The sequence below is a fragment of the Nomascus leucogenys genome, chromosome 7b (assembly GCF_006542625.1).
Source record: "Nomascus leucogenys isolate Asia chromosome 7b, Asia_NLE_v1, whole genome shotgun sequence".
Taxonomy (NCBI): Eukaryota; Metazoa; Chordata; class Mammalia; order Primates; family Hylobatidae; genus Nomascus; species Nomascus leucogenys.
In genome coordinates this window covers 60,722,660-60,744,068 of record NC_044387.1, presented here as the reverse complement: position 1 = coordinate 60,744,068, position 21,409 = coordinate 60,722,660, and the positions used below count along the sequence as shown (strand labels likewise).

The 21,409-nt window shown below is 43.2% G+C and overlaps 2 protein-coding genes across 4 annotated transcripts in view; one reads left to right on the top strand and one right to left on the bottom strand.

Moving 5' to 3' along the window:
- Positions 1-21,409, top strand: part of MAML3 (mastermind like transcriptional coactivator 3) — a 440,643-nt gene that overhangs the window by 399,658 nt on the left and 19,576 nt on the right. The window lies entirely within an intron of this gene.
- MGST2 (microsomal glutathione S-transferase 2) overlaps positions 15,891-21,409 on the bottom strand; it is a 75,061-nt gene continuing 69,542 nt past the window's right edge. The window contains exons 6-7 of one of the 3 annotated variants that reach the window (XM_030816175.1): positions 17,473-17,533; positions 15,891-16,814 (exon numbers count right to left, since the gene is read on the bottom strand). In XM_030816175.1, coding sequence (XP_030672035.1) covers positions 16,733-16,814; positions 17,473-17,533 — 143 coding nt within the window. In that variant the 3' untranslated portion in view covers positions 15,891-16,732. Of the gene's footprint in view, positions 17,534-21,409 lie in introns of all 3 variants that reach the window. The other 2 variants (XM_003258133.4, XM_030816177.1) reach the window with 2 other exon arrangements.

Below are 21,409 nucleotides of genomic sequence, written 5' to 3'. Positions count from 1 at the left end.
TTAGCCAGGTAAAGAAGGTAGGGGGACTGGAGGCAGAGAAAGCAGACAGGGGAGAGCAAGACACATTCAGCCAAATACAAATAGACTGGTAGGATCAGAGGTAACATGGGGGCTGGCATGGTGGCCCTCAACAGATGAGGCTGGAGAGGTGGGTCATGAAGTGTGCCCTGATAAGGAATAGGATTTTTTTTTTTTTTTTTTTTTTGAAATGGAGCCTCACTCTGTCGTCCAGGCTGGAGTGCAGTGGTGCAGTCTTGGCTCACTGCCTCTCCTAGGTTCAAGCAGTTCTCCTGTCTCAGCTTCCCCAGTAGCTGGGACTACAGGCCCATGCCATCTCGCCCAGCTAATTTTTGTATTTTTAATAGAGACGGGGTTTCACCACATTGGTCAAGCTGGTCTCAAACTCCTGACCTCAGGTGATCCACGTGCCTCGGCATCCCAAAGTGCTGGGATTACAGGGGTGAGCCACCACAACTGGCCAGGAATAGGATTCTTACCCTGCTGGAGTGTGAGTGTGAGGGGGAGTACTGGCAGGCTCAGGACCTGGTGGCTAGAGGGTGTATTGGAGAGAAACCGGAGTGAAAAATGGACAACCAGCCAGGAGAGTAGCAGAGAGCTCCAAGGGAAAGTTGACAGCCTGGACCAATGAAATGCCAAGTAGGGTGCTGTGGAGGAGGTAAAACGCCCTGATTCTCTCATAGCTTGGATATGAAGAGAGGGGGGCAGAAGATGAAGTCTAGGATGATCCCCCTGGCTCAGACATCAGGCTGGCAAGATGGCAACAGCATATTCAGAGGCCAGGAACACAGAGGCATGCATTTGAGACCAGAGCGGAGTGGGCAAGGTCACTGATTTCATTCTGGTTCCACAGTGAATTATCTGTTGGCTGTGATAATGCGCTTCCAAACTGCTGTAGTGGCGGAAGACTTAGTCATGCATTCATATCAGGTCCTGCAATGTTAGAGAACCTCCATAAAAATGTTAGGGAGAAGGGCAGGGGTTTTGGCTTTGCAAAACCTGGGTGTTTCCCCAGATAATTATTCTTACTTTGGTTCTGAAAAATATTGTGTGCTGCTGTTCACAATAACAACCGTTTCACGGGTGCCAAACTGTCAGACATTAACTCAATTCAGAGCAAAAAGTTGCAGAGGGTGTGGGGGGAATGTGCAGTGTGCAAAGAGCTGCCCGTGCTGGTAGCCTAAAGTACAGCCACAACCAAGTCATTTCCAGAAATGTTTTATTACGAGCTTGAATTTGCACATCAACTTCTCCAAGGCAGCTTCCCTGTGAGGTAGAAGTTAGCTAGTGCCTCGGGGTCCCTTTAAGGTTTAGGCTTGGAGTCCTTGACTCTCAGGTATAATTCTTGGGATATTCTATGAGAATGTTGACAGACAACTTTTTAAGGCCAACTTTCTGTCTTCAGCCATGTGTGATTCTGTTACATAGACCAATATACTACTGGTTTTAGTTCCCATGTCTTGATGGAGCATAATAAAAATATCCTCAAAATTAAAGATCCATTTTATTCAATACCATGGACTTTAAAAGTGAATAACGTTTTATCAGTGCACATCATATTTTTCAAAATCATCAACGTTTTCACTGGGTGGAGGGAGTGTTCCCTTCAAAGCATACTAAACAACCAATACATTGGGATTAGAAGGTTCAAAGTAGCATTCTTCCCCGGACAACCTACACGCTTTGCTGTTCTTATACTCCTGCAGTATGTTCATGAATACGCTGCAGAAAGTTGCTTTTTTTCTTCTACTATGTGCCGCTTTCCTAATGAATTATGTAGATGAACAGATAACTTTTGAGTTAACTTTCACACTTAGATTTATTCTTTCCCAGACCATAGCGGGTGTTTTGACATAAGTCCTGCAGAGCTAGAAATTTGACTTCAAATTTGCAAAAACTATTTTCAACCAACTTTGGACCCCACAGTGTTCATTAAATGAATTAGAAATTACAGAGTTAGGGGGCTTTTTAAATTTTATTTTAACTATTGCCATATCTTGATCCATTGCCTAAAATTCATACAACCAGAAATTTTGGTACAACTTCCTACACTCTTCAGGCTCTTCCTGGCCTGTTGTAGTTTCTTCAACAGACTGCCCAGGGCCCCTGTGTTAAATGTGTCAATGTTTACTTAATACTGACATGCAAAAGCTCACTCTTTCTCCTTCTTTTTCTGCTGTTGTAGTAAACCATATATAGGGACCAAAAATTAATTGGAAATCCTGAATCTTTTGTCGCCCAGGCTGGAGTGCAGTGGCGCGATCTCCACTCACTGCAAGCTCCGCCTCCCAGGTTCACACCATTCTCCTGCCTCAGCCTCCCATGTAGCTGGGACTACAGGCACCCGCCACCATGCCCAACTAATTTTTTGTACATTTAGTAGAGACGGGGTTTCACCGTATTAGCCAGGATGGTCTCGATCTCCTGACCTCGTGATCCACCCGCCTCGGCCTCCCAAAGTGCTGAGATTACAGGCGTGAGCCACCATGCTGGGCTGGCACAGTTTTCTTAAATCCACATTGCTGAGGTAGTGGGAGGTCCAAGCCAAATAAGGAGCAGGCTTTCTCCAATGTCGTTCCCAGTGCGTTTCACTCCCAGAGTCTACAGGTACTATTCTGCCTTACGGCTTTTGAAATATGGAACAGCAAACCGGCTGTCATTCATAAGAATTGGTGCCGGCCAGCTGGCCAAGCCAACTACAGGAATAAAGACGTGCCTTTTCACTCTGATACACGGGGACTTGCTCTGAGCAGACAGCTGAAGAATCTCAGGTGACAACCCCGGGGAAATGGTGTTTGTGGCACTCAGGCATTCGCCACCCCGAACAGACAAAGCAACACATAGGATGTCAGCCTGCTGATTAAGGAGAACAGAGGCCGACCGTGCCTGCTTCTGGGACTTTGGGCAGAGGAAGAGAAACTGAGGGGAAAGCTTAGATGACTACATGTTATAAATAAACTTTAAATAATTTTAAAAATTAATTTTATTTACAGTGTCTTGTTTACTAGGAAAGAATCATGAAGAATCACAATTGCACTGGGCTGGTCATTTTTTAAAAATTGAACCTAAAGTATAATCCAGAGACCCTTGTGTATTATGGAAGTGTAAATAGGTCATATCTTTCCAGAGGGTATTTGATAATATGTACCAAAACATGAGCCTTAAACACATTCACGCTCTTTGACACAAAACTACTTTTAGGAATTTACTGGAAGGAAATAATCAGAGATATACCTAGAAGTTTATGTACAAGAATGTTCATTTCAGCATAAAGTAGTGAAAATTGGAAATGATTTAAATGTCCAACAATAGGCAATTGGTTAAATAAATGATAACAGCTTTATACAATGGAGTAATATGCAGCTATGATCCTTGTCTTGTTTGAATGAATGTTTTGGTTGGAAATATATTGAGTGATTACCATTTTGTGGTAATAATTAGCATTGATTTTGCTTTCCCATTTTATATTTTTCTGTGTTGTCCACATTTTCCAAAGTGGATAAATTTATAATCAAGAAGAAAATAATGTTTAAAGAACTATAAGAACATAAACATGTGATTAAAATTAGTGATATTTTACATTTAAAAACTCACCCATAATTGACCTCCCTAATACACCTTTGTTTTGCATAGTAATATTGTTTGCATTAGGCACTCGTTTAAGTTTTGTGGTTTCAGTCATAGGGTATATGCCAGTTTATATGTTACTATTCAACTAATATTTTAGTCTGTAATTATCACATTCGTAACTTTATAACATTACAACATATTAATGTACATGTGTATAGTAGGTAGTATTAATTCTTAATTCTGCCGTGGGCAAAGAGAGTTTTCATTAACTCTCACCCCTCCCTCCACCCCAGTCTCCAGACAGAGTTAATCATTCCCTTATCTGTCTTTTGCTCATTACACAATTCTTCGTTTCCATTTGTCTCCTTTCTGATGTAGGAGTTCCTTGAGGGCCAGCCATACCTGTGTGTCTTGGTAGCCATGGTGTCCAGCACTGTGTCTGGCATATGCATGAGAGAAAGGAGAGATGGATCCACAGATGGACAGACAGAAGAAATGAGTGGGTCTAAGCTTTGATAGTTTAACATCTATTTGACTTGAGTAGCCTTGTAAACTTATTAATCCTCACCTCAGCCTCAGGGAAGTATGTAGGGAAGGAGCATAAAAGATCTGCAGTTGCCCTAATACAGATATTTTTCCCTTCACTTATTTTGTAAAATTATATTTTATTTTCATGGTAGTTTTAGACTCAAGGTTATAAAGGCCTGCTTATAGTAGTTCTCCTACCAGCTCTGAAACTCACCTTTTAACTTTTTTCTGTCAGGATTTTCTCCATCATGAGTATTAATCACGTTCCTTTCCAAATTTGTATCAATACCCATAATAGCAGTTAAAATGCTCCTAGCAAAAAATAAATAGATAGATAGATAGATAGATAGATAGATAGATAGATAGATAGAAAAGAAAAAAGCAAAGAGGCAGGCTGCTTAATGGGTACAGAGTTTCTGTTTAAGATGAAAAATTTCTGGAAATAGATCGTGGTTATCGATCACACAACATTGTGAAGTACTTAATGCCACTGAATTGTACATTTAAAAGGAGTTAAAATGATAAATTTTATGTTATGTATATTTTACCCCAATGAAAAGGGAAAGAAGGAAAAATAGGAATTGAGTGGTGTGGAGCCCACTCTTTCTACTAATCTGTTTTTCACTAGCTGAGCCCTCTCCTGAAACAGGATTCAAGATGGTCGTAAGTCTTTTTGAAGACAGGAAGAATAAATTCTTCAGGTTTGTATCGTATCCTATTATCTTGACCTAGCAGATAGGTTCAAAAAAATCACCCTAGCCTGCAAAAACCTCGCCATCCTATTTTCTTTCCCCCTGTTAGCTCTTCCCAGTGTCACCACAAGGAAGTGGCTAATGACATAGCATTAACAGCCTGAAGAACTATGGTTATCAATGTAGAGGGACATTTTTTTCCCTTAAAATTATTGCCTGCCTCTAGTTCTTTTTTCTTCTAGAATCCAGCTAAAATCATTTAGGTGTTAGTGCTGCGATCTTTGAGTGGCCATGTTACTTCTTATCTGTACACATGCTCTCTCGGGAGAAATATGTATAAATGCTATGTGGTAAAGTTTTTTATTATTATCATTTAGAAAAATACAGAATGTATTTGTGCCAAGCCTTCCCTGAATGAAGACATGAGAAGTCCTGGCTTCCAAAGCTTCCCATGACCTGCCAGCCACTTTCCCAGCCATCCTCTTTTTGGCCCAAAGAAGAGGCTGGGGAGTGGTTATCACTCACCCCCTTTTCATAGGTGGGGTTGTGAGCACAGAGAGAGCCAGGCTAGGTCCAGGGTGGGTGTCACACACTGGAAGAGGAGTTAGGTCCACCATGCTAGACCTGGTGGTTGTATAGGAGCCTAGTCCCAGGCCTGTGCCCATGCAACCACAGGCCTAAATACCATATCTCATTGATCCGAAGATCACATTTTTACATCTGTGAAATCAGGATGCATCTTACAATTGATGGCATACCATAGTTCTGTAGGGTGCTTTTTTCTTTCTTTCTAGTAGTACATAACATGAGCCTTAAAATTTATCAGTCTTAAAGCTAATGAAATAGGAATTATTAGGGAGAACCTACAGATAGCCATCTGTGACATTTTGTAGAAATTGCTGAAGTATCTATCTGCAAGGAAAGTTAGAATTTGAATCCCAAAGTCGCAGTCAAGAGAAAACATAAGGCTATTCCAGAGTTAGGCAGTAATGATAAGCTTCAGATTTCTGCTGCTGGGCTCAGACCGTAGTAGTAATAAATGCAATACAGGCTTCCTTTTATATGGAGCCTCCTTGAGGTCTCTGCTTTGAATGTGTACCTTTCTTTATCAAAAGGAGCTATATTGTAACCTTACATGCAGACACTATAAGAAATAAGAATGGATACTTTGTGGATTAGAGGTCAAAGGTGTCATTGTAACTCCATGGCTTGCTGTGGGCAAAATTGTGACCTGGGCTGAGTGTATTCCAGTATCCTCTTTCCTCCTCCCTCCAGGCACAAGGTCTACCCACTGGCTCCCTGGGTTCCATCAAACCCACCCATCTGTGTACCACCCCTTAGAACCTAAGCACTGTTTAGGGTTAGGGGCTGTTGTGGGTTATATATACAGGTTGAGCATCCTAATCAGAAAAGCTAAAATCTAAAATGCTCCAAAATCCAAAATTTTTTGAGCGCTGACAAGATACCACATGTGGAAAATTTCACGCCTGACCTCATGTGATGGGTTACAGTCAAAATGCAGTCAAAACTTTGTTTCATGCACAAGTTATTTAAAATATTGTATGTAATTACTTTCACACTATGTGTATAACATGTATTATGAAACATAAATGAATTTTATGTTTAGACTTGGGTCCCATCCCCAAGATACCTCATTATATATATGCAAATATTCCAAAATCCCAAGAAATCCATAATACTTGTGATCCCAAACATTTTGGATAAGGGATACTCAACCCGATTATGTTAGACCACTCCAAGTAATATTTTAAGTATCATAGTAATCTCCTAGAAAATCTAAACCCAAATGGGAAAATGTTGTATTTAGACAGGGATATGGGAGAGATATTTTTCAGAGGCATTTTGTTATTTGTCACATACCTATGGGCAGCTACCCACCCCATCTTTCTTTGCCTACTCTGCAGGCCAGATCCAGAGTTAGACCCTGAAGACGGACGACTGACCTTCAGGTCTAACTAACTTGAGGAAAAGAGTGATTGAATCACAGGAGGCAGCTTACCAGTTGTTCCAAATAGGAGTAGACATCTCCACTCCCACTACCCATAAAAGAATGCTCATTTTCAACTGAGGCCTAAGTCAGAAATGTAAAAGCAAAACAAAAACCCTTCTTCTGAAACCTCCTCCCACTCTAGTTTTTAAAAGAGGGCAGGGGGTAGGAGGTAGTGATGAGACCTGAATGTGAGAAATGCTAGGATGAAAATCTATCACTAACTTTTGAAATTCAAAATAGAGTGCCTTAGGAAGGCCATTTTTAGGTAAAATATACAAAGAAAGTAATTGAGCCTAAAGAGGGCCTAACTACCTCTTTAAATTTATATTTTTATCAGCTGCAGGAGGGTAGACTTCTTCACTGGGGTCAGACAGAGTGAACAACGGAGGAGTGAATTCCAGTGTGTCGAGTTTCATCACGTGGCGTAATATAGTTCAGATACAGCTCAATCAGTAACTCTCAAATTCAAAGAGGATTTAAGGCTTAATATTTCCAAGGAACAAAGAGAATAAAGCCCAAAACTGCACCAAAGGCCATTTCTAGAGTCCACCTGGTTTGCATTTAGTGCAGAGGCAGCAAATGCTGAACCATCCTCAGAAGGAGGACTCACGACCCACCGCCTAGGAGGCCTCTCTTTCCCTCTGATCGGTTGATTTTACTGAAGCTAGAGAGTGACCCACAGGGGATGCTGTGTTGCTTCTAAAGCTTCTAATGCCACCTACGAAGGACTAGGGAATTGTCACCCCTTCTTCCCTGTCACTTGGAGCTATGGGAGGCACCCAGGGGATCTGAACCCTCCCTTCCCCTTCACTTAGCATTGAAATATCATGTGGGCAATGAGCTACCTTATCTTGGGGGTTTGGAATTCTTGCAGATGAATTCCAAAGCACTCTGCCATTCAGAGTTTCTTGTGTGTTTCACGGCTGTGTTTGGCATCCTATTGGCACTTCAGGGTACAATCAAATTCACTGTCACTCTAGTGACATGAATAATCCATCCATATTAATGAAATGATAGCTGTTCCTTGCCATCTCTTTTCTTATTCTTAAGTTGATTTCAAATAACATGAATTCCACTTTTGGCAGAATAGGGTGGGGTGGGGGGGTTCTTATTCATCTCCACTATGGGAGTTGAGAGGGGGACAAAGAGATAATGGAATGATGGTGATGTAGAATAACTGTAAAATAATTACTGCATTGCTCAAAACTCTGTATTATTCATCTATGTAGTGAGAGCTCCTGTTTGGTACCACACTTGAGTGGCAACCTCACCAATTAGCACTGCCACCGCGGGTCTGTGAATTGCATGTGAAAATAGAATTTGTCCAGAAGTGCTCATGCAAATTGTGCAACACAAATGTGGCCTCCATGTCAAGTCCTTTCACGTGTTCTGACAGACTCATGTCTTTCCAGATTTCTCTGATCGGCGCCCCCCACCCCCTTGACAGTTACCAGAGCTCATAAGCCAAAGGAAATAGTTCCTGTTGCCATGAGTACTGTGTCTGTGGTGAGGTTTATGAGCTGCTCCTAGGGCTGGGTTTTTGCCTGAGAAAACAATCAGATTTTCACTTAGATCTGCAAGAAAGCAGATTAGGAAGGGAATATATGCAAATATCTATGTTAATGCCACCAAACCTATAACTTGGCCCCATGGTGCTTGTGTAGCAGTTCTCTTAGAGAAAACTTTTTTTGCATTTAATGTATATTTCATGTTTTTGAAATCTGTGTTAATGCAAAGAAACCTGGAAAGCAAAAGCATTAGGTCAAATATGAACTTGGCTGTGATTTTATATAATTGGGGTATATCATATCTTTGTGAACATAGAAACTGTACATTTATAAACCATTCTTTGCCTTTTCTCAATTTGAGGAAATTTCCAGTCTTTCCTGAGGAAGAAAATATTTTTTTCCATTTGAGCTCTGTTTAGAGCTTTTGGATTGTTTTTAGTTGGCAGTTTGTGGGGGACCAGATGGGAGGGAAGAGGTGCCCTCTGGAACTTCAAGGACGTGTGCAGCCACAATCGTGCCGACACTCTGTTCACCAAAGAAGCAGGGTCAAAATGGTGTGCATGCAAAGAGGAGCCCCTAAGAGAGGCTGTCTTCGGAGGCCAGCAAAACAAAGCCGGGTTGAGTTTGCAGGCCTTGAAAATGGCCGCTGGCAAAATACCTGGTCAGGCCGAGACCTTCTTTCACTTTTCCCTGCCTTTCTACCGTTCAAAACCTCGGAACAGTTACTTGAAATTGCTCAACTTTCCAAAGCTAGTTGCATTCAAACTGAAACAAAAAAAGAAATTTTTACCCCAATTGTGCTTTTGCTCCTTATCCCAGAAACATATAGACTATAGAAAGCACAGCTGTGGTCAAGCTGAACCTCATCCTGATTTGGGGGACTGAGCCGAAAGTGTCCTCCCAGCCAGGGTCTGTTCTTGGCCTCTTCTCAGCCTGACTTTTCCCCAGCAGCCTCCTGCTCCTTCAGTTTCACTCATTCCCATTGATGCATTTTGTCCTCTTCTCTCCCCCTTGTTGTATGGTTTGATGTTCAGGACAAGAGATCCTTTCTGCAGTTGGTTCTCAATCTGAGCTCCACTTCTTTCCATTTCTAGACCCTCCTCCTGGTATTCAGGTCCCTTAGTGACTCTATTTTGGGGTGTGAGCCTGTTTCTCTGAAGCCCCTGAAAGGAAAGTGATAGGCATCTTGGTGACCAGCCCTAGAAACCCCAGCCTAGGGAGTGTCTTCTTTTATGGCTCTAGTGCCCCAAACCTCAATTCCCATCTTCCTGTTTAGCCCCTGGACAATGTAAAGAGATAGAGGCCCTCTTAGAGCCTGTGAGTATCTGGAAGCTGAATGTACCATGGGCAGTGTTCCTGTGAATTGTTTTCCCACCCCCCTTTCAAAGGCCCACCACCTCTATATGTGCATTTTTTTTTTTTTTTTAGACGAAGTCTTGCTCTGTCCACCCAGGCTGGAGTGCAGTGGCATGATCTTGGCTCACTGCAACCTCCACCTCCCGGGTTCAAGCAATTCTCCTGCCTCAGCCTCCCAAGTAGCTGGGATTATAGGCACCCACCATCATGCCCAGCTAATTTTTGTACTTTTGGTAGAGACAGGGTTTCACTGTATTGATCAGGCTTGTCTCGAACTCCTGACCTCAGGTGATCCACCCACCTCGGCTTCCCAAAGTCCTGGGATTACAGGCATGAGCCACCACGCCCAGCCTATATGTGCATTCTTATTACTCTTAATAAGTATCAGTAATCAAATGATGTGTGAAAGGAATTTTTTTTTTCTTTTTTGAGAGGGAGTCTCCCTGTCTCGCCCAGGCTGGAGTGCAGTGGCATGATTTCGGCTCACTGCAACCTCCACCCTCTGGGTTCAGGCAGTTCTGCCTCAGCCTCCCGAATAGCTGGGATTACAGGCACACACCACCACACCCGGCTAATTTTTGTATTTTTAGTAGAGACAGGGTTTCAGCATGTTGGCCATGCTGGTCTTGAACTCCAGACCTCAGGTGATCCACCCGCCTCGGCCTCCCAAAGTGCTGGGATTACAAACGTGAGTCACTGCACCTGACCTACAAGAAAGATTTTTTTAAAGTTCTTCCCCCCAGAATTCATTCTCTAAGTAAAGAGATGCAGATGCTTAAAGGAAAAGTTTCTGTCTAAAAGGTGGGGGAAAGTTGCCCGTGCTCTGCACTCTTCTCCCTCCTCCCACCGGCGCCACAAACTCTCAAGTTACATTTCCTTCCTCAGTGATGCAGAGAGTGTGGATTTAGTATAAGCTTTAAGGGTTCAAATAGATTGGTATTTCCACCCTACAGAAACCATCATTTAAGGATTGACTTCCCTGCACGTTCTGAGGACAGGACTTCCCTCCACCCTCAACCCCTTTGCTTTTCCAAGAGCACAAAACGAAACCACTAAGGGCTGCACAGACTCAGTTGGTTCCAAACACAGGAACAGTGAGAAGCAATTGCTGCAAGCCTTGGGCCATGAAGGAAAGCCACGGCCGGTGGCCCACAATTTCTTAAGATGAACCCCCGACAAAAGCTAGCCTAGTCCAGGACAGCAGACGCCAGCAACCCCCTCCCACCCCGACTCTCCCTAGGCTTTTTATTACCTTTACTTGATCAAAGGAAGGAAAGCAATCGGTCTCTCTTCTACTTGTTTAATAAAAGAAAACATAATCATAGTTTGACACATTACTTTTGGTGGGTGCACAGAAAGAATATGCTATATTAGAAAGGGAGAGAGGAGGAGAAGGGGGGAGGTGAAAGGAAAACAAATTGGCTGCCTGCGGAGGTCCAGTGTCAAACGTCTGCGGAATCTTGTTCCTTTAGATACTGTGGGAAAGACCATGGCAACGAGGGGCCCTAAGAGCGAGAGAGACAGATGGGGAGATTTGCAGCCCCTCCCTGGGATTAGAAGACAGAACAAATAGGTGAAGCAATCCATTTTCCAGAGCCCAGTGGTAATTTCAGAGTGTTGTGGACCAGGGAATCTGCTTCTCCTCTGTTGTCTTGATAAGGGGTAGGAAAATTTTCAAAGGGAAGATTTTTCATTTTCTCAGAGAAGACACTTAGCCTCCAAGTTGGTGATATAAAACATGTTTTTACCTGAAACCGCCAAGGTATTCTTAACTTCAATCATAAATTTTCAACAGTCCAACTGGTTGTGTACTGATGAATTATTTTGTTAGAAATTATTCTTATTATCATCTCTAGTTCAGATTTAAAAGGTTAGTGGAACACATGCAATGTTAATTATCTTATAAAAGTATAACATACCATTTCTGTTGCAAACAAGATTTAGCAATAAGACCAAGAGTGATTTTCTAACTTTTTAATCAAAAATCCAACTGAGAGCTTATGCTTAGGAAATATTTAGTTATCACATTTGTTATGAAGTCTACTTGTCATGAAAAGTCTTTAATTGGGCCACCATAGAACTTTCGTTATTACTTGTCAGGCCTTCTTGAAAAAAGTTGAGTGAATGAAACATTTAGTAGCAGGAGAAAGTTGGAGAAACAAGTTAAGGAAGCACAAAAACTAAAAGGTTTCTTCTTCTCCAAGTTGTTGTGGTCACATTTCCTGTTACTGCCTGCCATCTTTCCTTCATCCCCAGGATGTATTGTGAGGGCTTTGGAAATATTCACAGTATATACCTACTGTTCTACTCCCTGTCAAAAACCAAGTGGTATGTTTAAAATCCTGTATACTAAATTCACATTTAAATAAATTTAGTTTTTTAAAAATAGGGAAGACCAGAAAAACTAGCATTATTTTTACCTGCTTTTAAAGCAGGGATCACTATATCTCTGCCAGGTTTCTGGTAGCCGTGTGGGCTGGGCAGAGCACAATAATAGAGACAAGAAATGAGTGGGAGGAGGTGGGACCCCAGACCGGAAAGTGACCCCAGATATTTGCACATGAGAATTATTATTCTTGCAGGAATATGCCTGGCAAGTGCATTTGGCTTTTTTCAGTTCCCACAGTCAAGTGCCAAATCTCAGCCAGCTTCCCCTCACCTCCTGATGGGATTACCCCCATAGCTGCCTCCCAACCCTTCCTGCTCACTTTTCTCTTGATCCAGCCCCATTCTAATCTCTGCTTTACCTGACACTAGCTTAATCTCCTTAAAGTAATGCATTCAGCGTTTATTCCATTTAAGAACCTGCTGTGGCTCCTGATGGCCGGTGGTCGAGTCGGCTGGATCTGCCTGCATGCAGACCTGTCCATGGCCAGTCCCACCCTGCAAAGCTTTCCTCTTACACATCCCAGCAAACACCCCAGCTTTGGGTGGCCACCTCCCTCCTTGCAGGTGGCCACTCTCCTTCCTTCCTTCCTTCTCTTCTCACTCAAATCCAAATCTACACTTCCATCAAGGCTCTCACTCAAGTCCCTGCTTATCCATGAAGCTCTTTCCAAGTGGAACCAGAGAAATGTTAGAGCGAGTAGAAACCTTGGAGAATCCCTGGACTGGCTTCCTCATTTCATAAAGGAGAATACTGAAGCTTAGAAATGTTCAGTGACTTGCCCCAGTTCAAACACTGCCTAGAACTCATGTGCCTTGTATCCACATTTGGGCCTCTTTCTATGCCATGCCACCGCTCCACCCATCCGGGGTCTGGTCGGCCTGACTCTATGGAAATCAAATGGAAACAGAACACATGCCACACGGCTTGCCTCTTGACCAGCCGGTGTCATCTTTGAGCTTTTCCGTGAAGTGCACCTAGTCTCTGCACTCGGATTTCAGTCTTCCTCCAGGACAGGGGCCGTGGCTGCACTGCACTGAGAGTCTGAGAGTCCCACCAGAGCCCCTGCCATTGTGCTGGGGTACTGGGCCTGTGCAGACTCCTTGAGCAATAAAAGTTTTTCAAAAAGTGGGATGCATATTCAGATTGAAAGAAAACTTTAATAGCAAAATATACACGCCACACATTGTGTTCTAGTGCTCAGACTTCAGGGGGAGGTATACTTGTTTTCTGAGCCATATTTGCATTTTAGCCATGAAGTGACTTACTCCACATAAAATCCCAAGCAAAGCTATAACCACAACCCATGCTCCTGGGGGGTGGTATATCATATTAAGCAAGTGGGTTGTTTGCTTATTTGTTTTGTTTGTTTGTTTTAGCTGTGAGTGTTCTTTAAGAAAAATCAACTCTAAGATCTGGAAGCTGAAACTGAAAATGCCACTAAGGATATACAGTGCCGCACAGCTTGAAGGGAAGGGTCTGAGGCTCCATGTTCTCAAACCAGATCCCTGAACCTCTATTAGGTCAGCCACCTTGGCAATCAATTTAACTGACCTAGTCAGCCTTCCTTATCTAAGTCTCTTAGCAGAAGGTGAATCAGAGTATTCCAGACCTCTCTAGGTTCCTACCCAAGGTGTTTGTGCATCTGACTACAGGATATATTTGGGCTGTGTCCCCAAGAAACCTCTGAGAGGTACTAAGAGTGACTGGGACCCTACTACTACAGCAGTGACAACTCTTAGTGACAATGACCGTGGCAGGACTCTATGGCCATGGGGATGGCCCCTCCACATGTGAGCTCTCAGCACCCTGTACATGAATGTTCACTCCTTGAGGACTTACTTTTATTTATTAATGGGGACTCAGAAACCCCATCTTTCCTTCAAAATTCTCTGTGACTACATCAAAGAAAAAAGGAATCAAGATTGGCCTTGTCAGCCTTTTTTATATGCTTCTAAATATGATTCAGAGGTAGTGTTCTCAAGGCCTTCAGTATAAATTATCCCCCGAGAACCTAAGGAAAATAAAGAATCTCACGCTGGCTGGCTTTTCCCCGTGTGGCATCCTTGGGATCTGAGACAGATTTCAAGTTCAGTTTCCAGGTTTCTCATCCCCACTCACCCCTCCTCCACTCCTCAGCAAGTTTACAGCCGTGTGTATTTAGTGTCAGCTTCCAGAAAAGGTTTGGTTGACTTGAGAAGGGTTTAATAATTGCTGATTGAGAAATTGTGTATTCTTAAAATGGGGGAGAGGATAAAGGGAAACAGAAACACAAAGGGGAAAGTAATTATTTGGGCCAAAGTACAAGAAACTGTGTCTATTAGAGAAATGGTCCAAAGGGAAGGAAGACCAGAAACAGGATCCCTAGTGTCCAGGGAGCTTTCTCAGGTTGACAAGTCTCCTGAACAGCAGGTTAGATCTCCCTGTCCTACTCCAGCATTAATCACCCTGCCCCTCCTGTTCTGATGTTATCCTCCCACAAGCAGTCACCTTGGAGAGAAGTGGTAATGGTTGCAGCAGCTCTTAAAGGAGGCGTGTAACTTTAGGTGGAGATGTGTATATGTGAATCGTGGTTATGCTGTAAAGCAGCCCGCCTGGATCTGGGAAGCAGAGTGAAGGTGGGTATGAAGTCAACTAGCTAGAGGAGAAATTACCCCAAAAAGCTTTTGGGGAAAGATGAGGGGGTGGTAGTGGCCATTTGAGGGGATATCATGTTAAGGAGGTCAGACTTGGCTTTAGTTTCTGGTGGAAAGAAATTTAGGAAACTGGTGCTACATCCCAGATGTTTAAGCAAAAATATTTATGCTTTTAGAAGGGATAGGTGGCAAAAAATATTTGGTGCATAACCCCCATCTTAGAAGACCTCTATTGTTACAGTAAAAAAGGTAGATTCATTCCTCACTAAATTTTCCCATCAACTTCCCAAGGGCAATTATACTGTGCGCAGGATAAACACAGGACGTATAAAGAATGTTTATTCTAGGGTCCCGTTTCGTATTCAGCTACCAACTTAACTTTTATCCTAAGCAAAAGTGGTCATTTGTAAACAGGGATATTTTCCTTCACACAGCTGAGGAACGGAAGTGACCATTAAGAACCAACAAAATCTGAGCTGAAAATATAGGCCCCACCTAAAGTTTCTAATTTCCTCATTATTAATAGGGATGATACTGAGAGCAAACCTTTATGAGCGCCTACTATAAGCCAAGCTCTGCTGAATCATGCTTCCCAAGAAGAGTTCTGATTAAAGAGAGTGAAAAGTTTAAGATGGCCAGGCGCAGTGGCTCACGCCTGTAGTCCCAGCACTTTGGGAGGCCGAGGCGAGTGGATTACCTGAGGTCAGGAGTTCAAGACCAGCCTGGCCAACACAGTGAAACCCCGTCTCTACTAAAAATACAAAAATTAGCCAGGCATGGTGGCACACGCCTGTAATCCCAGCTACTAGGGAGGCTGAGGCAGAAGAATTGCTTGAGCCCGGGAGGCGGAGGTTGCAGTGAGCCGAGATTATGCCACTGCACTTCAGCCTGGCTGACAGAGCGAGACTCTGTCTCAAAAAGAAAAGAAAAGAAAAGTTTAAGATCTGTAGAGAAGATGATTTCTCATTGTTTCCAGATTCCTTTATCCAGGTTACCATGTGTATGTGTGGCGTGGAGTCAAGGGCTATGTTAGACCTCTTTGAGTGCTATATTCTTCCTAAACTTCCTTTTCTGCCTGTGTGTCTCCAAGTCTTCTCAAGGTTAAGAAAATACTTGAGCCATTTCTATTTGTTGGAGTCTCAGGTATGTTTACAAAATGAAGAAATGACAATAGGGCTTTTTTTAAATGCAATGTTTTTATTTTTAAAAATACAGCATAGGGCAATTACACTGTGCACAAAATAAACACAGGACGTATAAAGAATGTTAATTGATAATGGACTTAGAGCAGCTCGATCTAATAACAGGGCAGAATTGTCTCACTCTGTCACCCAGGCTGGAGTGCAGTGGCACAATCACAGCTCACTGCAGCCTCAACCTCCCAGGCTCAAGCGATCCTCCCACCTCAGCCTCCTGAGTAACTGGGACTACAGGTGCACACCACCATGCCCAGCTGATTTTTTTTATTTTTAGTAGAGATGAGGTCTTGCTGTTGCCCAGGATGGTCCTGAACTGAACTCAAGCAGTCCTCCCACCTCAGCTTCCCAAAGTGCTGGGATTACAGGAGTGAGCCACCACGCTCAGCTCAGGGCACAATTTAAAGCTGTAAAATAGATGCTATTTTTCAATCCTCTCAGGATTTCTCAGTGACTGTATATGTAAAACCTTGTTTGAAGAATATGTCTAAAAATCTAAACTCAAGGTTCTTGTGGATGCAAGGCCCAGGGTCAGGTGGTCTTATGCCCTGATCCCCCATAGGCCATCACGGACCAGGTATGAGCCCTTCTCCTAGACTTGTTTCCTCTAAGAAGCTGGTCGTCAGCCACAATCTTTACATAAGGAGAAGTACCAATCCCAGATTTCTAAGTGTTTCTGTTTTTCTTTCTGCTTCCTTGTGTTTTTCCCTGCTCTAAGTCCTAGCCTCCTCAGACCCCACCACCGCAGCTGGGCAGGCTTCTACTCATAGGAATGGGGGCCGAGGGTGGGGAAAAGGGCAGCCCTCCTCTCAGAGCCTCAGCATCACATGGTCAAACCTGGCTTCCCACAGACAGGTTCAGCAGTCGGGAAACCGGCAGAGCAGGCTGACATGGGCTCTCCCTCCCACAGCCTCTGGAAGGAAGGAAGAACATGGGGACACCGTGGACGGGCTCTTCTCAGGCAGTCAGCACTGATCTCTCTCAGGCCCCCTCCCAAGGCTGTGGTGGTTCTGGAGATGATGGCGGAAGTGCCCTTGCCTTCCCTCCACAGCCTTCCCTGAGCACTCAGCTTCCCTTCCCTTCTTCCTGTCTTGTAGTGGTTGCAGCAGAGAGCTCCATTTGGCAGCGTGGTGCTGCTCTTGTCTATTAATGGAAACATTGGCCTGTCTCCCAGTATAACACAAGATAGGCCTATGCATCAGTTATGCAATCTTTGCTTTGATGACTTCATCAGAAAGGGTGGGTACAATAAGAGAGAAAGGCTCGGGTTGGGGGAAACAGTAGCTCAGGAGGGGAAAAAACTCTCCCTAGCAGCTGAAGACAGCTGAGACTGCTCCCCCTCCCTATTTTTAAATCAAGGAAAGAAAGGTAGCAAACATATGGGTAAAAAAAACCTAATGGAGCAGCTGACAAACCACTTTCAGTCCATGTGTCCTGACAGCGGCCACTTGCATGCCGGCAGAGGCTGTGCTCGTCTCAGTGGTGCAGGTTTCCCAGCCCTGGTGACTCAGGTTTTCTTACAGCTCCAAGGGAGAAGACAGTCTGTGGAGGCAATGGCAGTTTTCACCCACCTCTCGAGTTCTTGAACTCCAAAGGTCTGGCTGGTTCTAGCCATGCACTGTCGCTTCAAGCCTAAGACAGAGAAAAGCCATAGAGAGCTGGGTGGTGCCACAGAGAGCAGGCTTGTCCAGGTAGACCAAAGAATTCTTGGAAGATGGTCAGTACCCTTCCTCTGGGACTTAGGAGCCCTTTGTGGCAGCAATGGAAAGTCGACCTAGTTGCTGAACCTGTATCCAAGCCCAGTTGTTGAAGCCATGTACAGGTTTTGAAAGGGGACCTGCCACTTAAGCATGTCTGTTACACCCTCTAGAGCGTAAGGTGGGCTCAGAGAGAAATAGTCCAGGTCCCAGACGTAACCTGGGCCCCTCTTGAACTCTAAAGTTCACTCCATAATAGTTTAGCCTTATTCTTAACAAGCTTTTAAAAATAATACTAAAAGTAATATATATTCATAACATAAAATTTGAAAAAGCATAAAAATAAAAATCCCATATAATTCTTGTCTAACAAGACTATCCAGTGGCTAGTGTTTTAGAAACTGCTTTTTTTGTTTGTTTGTTTAACACCTGAGGACATAAAGAAAAAAAAAAAAAAAAAAAAGAAACTGCTTTCTTAACTATATATGGTAAGCTTTTTTCTATGTGATTAGATAGTCTAAGGAGGCATGATTTTTATTGGCTGCCTAGTATTCATGGTATGGATGTACCATAATTTATTTAATCAAGCTTCTATTGTTGTACACTAATGAACTTTTAACCAATTGAGAATTGCTTTGGTGGTGGAATTAATCACAAGAAAGGGATAAAAAGGACTCTAATTTACATCAAAGGCAGACGAAAAGCATAACTCTCAAAGTTGTGTTTCCATTGGAGGGACTTATGGTAACTGTGTTCAAAGCACTGATAAGGACAAATGGTATTTTTGTTGCTTTTATCCCCGCAAAAAATGGCCTTGAAAGGCTGACCTTCCTGTGGCTGGTGGCATTCTCACATTTTGCACTGGACTGCCAACTTTAACCCTTTCTTTAGCATTCAGCAGAGGGTCAGCTCAGGAGCTCGGAGAAGCTATCCATTATAGGGCCATCATTTTGTCCTCTCCAGTTATACCTGATGTTGGTTTAGGCTAGAATTCATCCCAGCCAATTAGTCAGTTGAGTTCAGTAAATCTGTATTTTGTTGCAGCCGTGGCCCTAGCGTGGCCCTAGCTCTGTGCTGGATACTGGGAAGACTCATAGTCTTGGTCCCAAAGGAGCTAAAAGCCTTGCCAGGAAGGATGCCATAAGGATATCATCCTGCCAGGATATGATCACTTGGAAGCATTTGGAAAGTTAGAAGTTTCTACCTCTCCCATGTTACTTAGTTAAGAATCAGTAGGTGTGTGTAATTTTGTATATACCATGATCATAAGCATAAAAATATGTTATTGCATCTGGGATAAAACTAGGAGGAAATATAAAAACACATCAAAATATTAACAGTGGTTACCTTTGAGTGTTAAAAATGAGTGTTAGCTTTTTTCTGTATACTTTTTTTCTATCTATACTTTTCTCCATTTTTTTCCTCTGTGCTTTATTTTTCTATCTATACTTTTCTGCATTGTTTTTCATATGTTCCCCAGCAATTGGGAAGCAGAGGAAGGAATCAGCAATTTATATATTTTTAAATAATTATATTTTTTAAATAATTGCCCTATCAATTAAGCATTTAGCTCCCAAAATAATGGGGACCAAGACCTTTTTGTTTGTTTGAGACAGAGTGTCGCTGTATTGTGCCCAGGCTGGAGTGCAGTGGTGCAATCTCAGCTCACTGCAACCTCCGCCTCCCAGGTTCAAGCAATTCTCCTGCCTCAGCCTCCTGAGTAACTGGGACTACAGGTGCACACCACCAAGCCCAGCTAATTTTTGTATTTTAGTAGAGATGGGGTTTCACCATGTTGGCCAGACTGGTCTTAATCTCCTGACCTCAGGTGATCCACCTGCCTTAGCCTCTCAAAGTGCTGGGATTACAGGCATGAGCCACCATGCCTGGCCTGACCATGACAAGTCTTGTTCCCCTTTATTTTAGGAGCTAAAGCTAGAGCCAGAAACACAGCACTTCCCTCACCCTGAAGGATGCCCTGCATGATCAAGAGGTTTCGGCAGTAAGAATAACCACCACAGGCTGTTTGTTATGTGCCAGTCACTGGGCCCATGGTGGAGCTGAGTTTCTACCCAGGCCTGTGGGGTTCCCCAAATGTACACTGTTCCTTTCTAGAAGCTGAACCAAGAGCTTTGCTGAACCCATTTAGCAGCCTTCGCATTGGGCCCCAAGTTATTGCTGTTTCAGTGATAAGCCTCCTAAATTGATGAACTCTGCCTCAAACTCTATCATCTTGGGGACACAACCATCATGCATCACAAAACAAACCTTTTAATCCAATCTTCTTCAATAATCTGCTGAGACAGAGTTTAGATGGAGTGGGCCCTTTTGGAGCTCTGCTATGAATTTATTGTAAACACCTCTCCAAACCCACAGTAAAAATTTTTCTGGAAAAAGAAAGTTTGTAAAAGAAAACCAAATCACTGCCTTGACACCTGATCAACTTCAAAGGGAATTCTAAGGTTTTATTTTATTTTGTTTCTTCCTTCCACTTATGGTTGAATGATCTAATCTTATGCCCTTTCTTTAAATGTCAAAATTGATACCACAGAGGCATCCCAATTTTGGGTAGCAGGCAACATATAAAAAAAAAATGATGCATATTTTGGTGCTCTTTCAGTTGCATCCTTTGATCCCAAGGGTTTCTACCTTTTTATTCTATGCCCATTCCTCTCCCCACCCCCTTCCCATTTCTTTTTACTCCAACATCCTCCTGGGTGGTCTGCTCAATTTAGACCAGATGCATGTTATGGTCAGTGGAAAAGTCAGAATCCCAGAGACGCCACCACCAGCTGTGGGACATCAGACAAGTTCCTTAACCTCTCAGAAATTCGGGCTTAAAAAAAAAAAAATCAACAAAATGAGTTAAACATACAGGTGAAAGCCCCTAGTAGAGTGTTTTGCAATGAGTAGGTGCCCCATAAGTGTTACATTCTTCATATTTGAAGAACTCTTTCAGTCAGAGGGAACTTTCCTCAAATCATAGCTTTCCATAGTTCACCTTATTACACCAGGGACTTGTAAGCCTAGGGATGTCTGATGCTCCCCTTAGCAAGGGCATTATAGGGGACTCACCCTTACTCAGTCATGGGTGCTCCTCAGCCTCCACAGCACAGTTGCAACTGGAGTAGTCGGTCCTGAAAGAATTGGCTCCTTTCGGCCATGGGCTCCTTTCAGAATTCTTGGGTTTGCATTGCAAACATCACTGACCTGAGCAACCCTCTGAAAATTTTGAGAATTTTGTTCCAAAGCAGGAAACTTTGCAATAGAAACCTAAGCAACTCAGCACCCTGACTTGCTTTTGAAAGTGCAGCTTTGCAATCTAATCAGGGCACAGGATTATTTGCCCCAATGATTCTCTATGGGACATCGTAATCACCTGGAGAGCTTGCTAAAACACCCCCAAAAGTTCTAATTCAGGAGGCCTAGAGGGGAGCCTGGGAATTTGCATTTCTAACAAGCTCCCAGGTGGGGATTAATGCATTTGATCCTGGAACCACACTTTGAGAACCCCTAATTTAGTTCATTTTTCCCAAGTTGCCCATACTGGGAATGGGGAGGTTTTAGAATATTCTTAGCTATTTCCTTTCTATGACACTTCATTAACTATGTCACCTCCAAAATTTCCATTGTCAAGGAGTCTTATGAGTATGGTTTTCATTTCAGGGAGTGGGGACTGAGAGAGGTCAGATGGCTTGCCTGAACCTCTGGGAGTCACAACCAGGCGCCTCTGTCTAGCCATCATGGGTGTTCGATTCATCCTGTGCTGCTCAATAACATAAAACTGCTGCGCTCTTTGGCCAAGCAATTG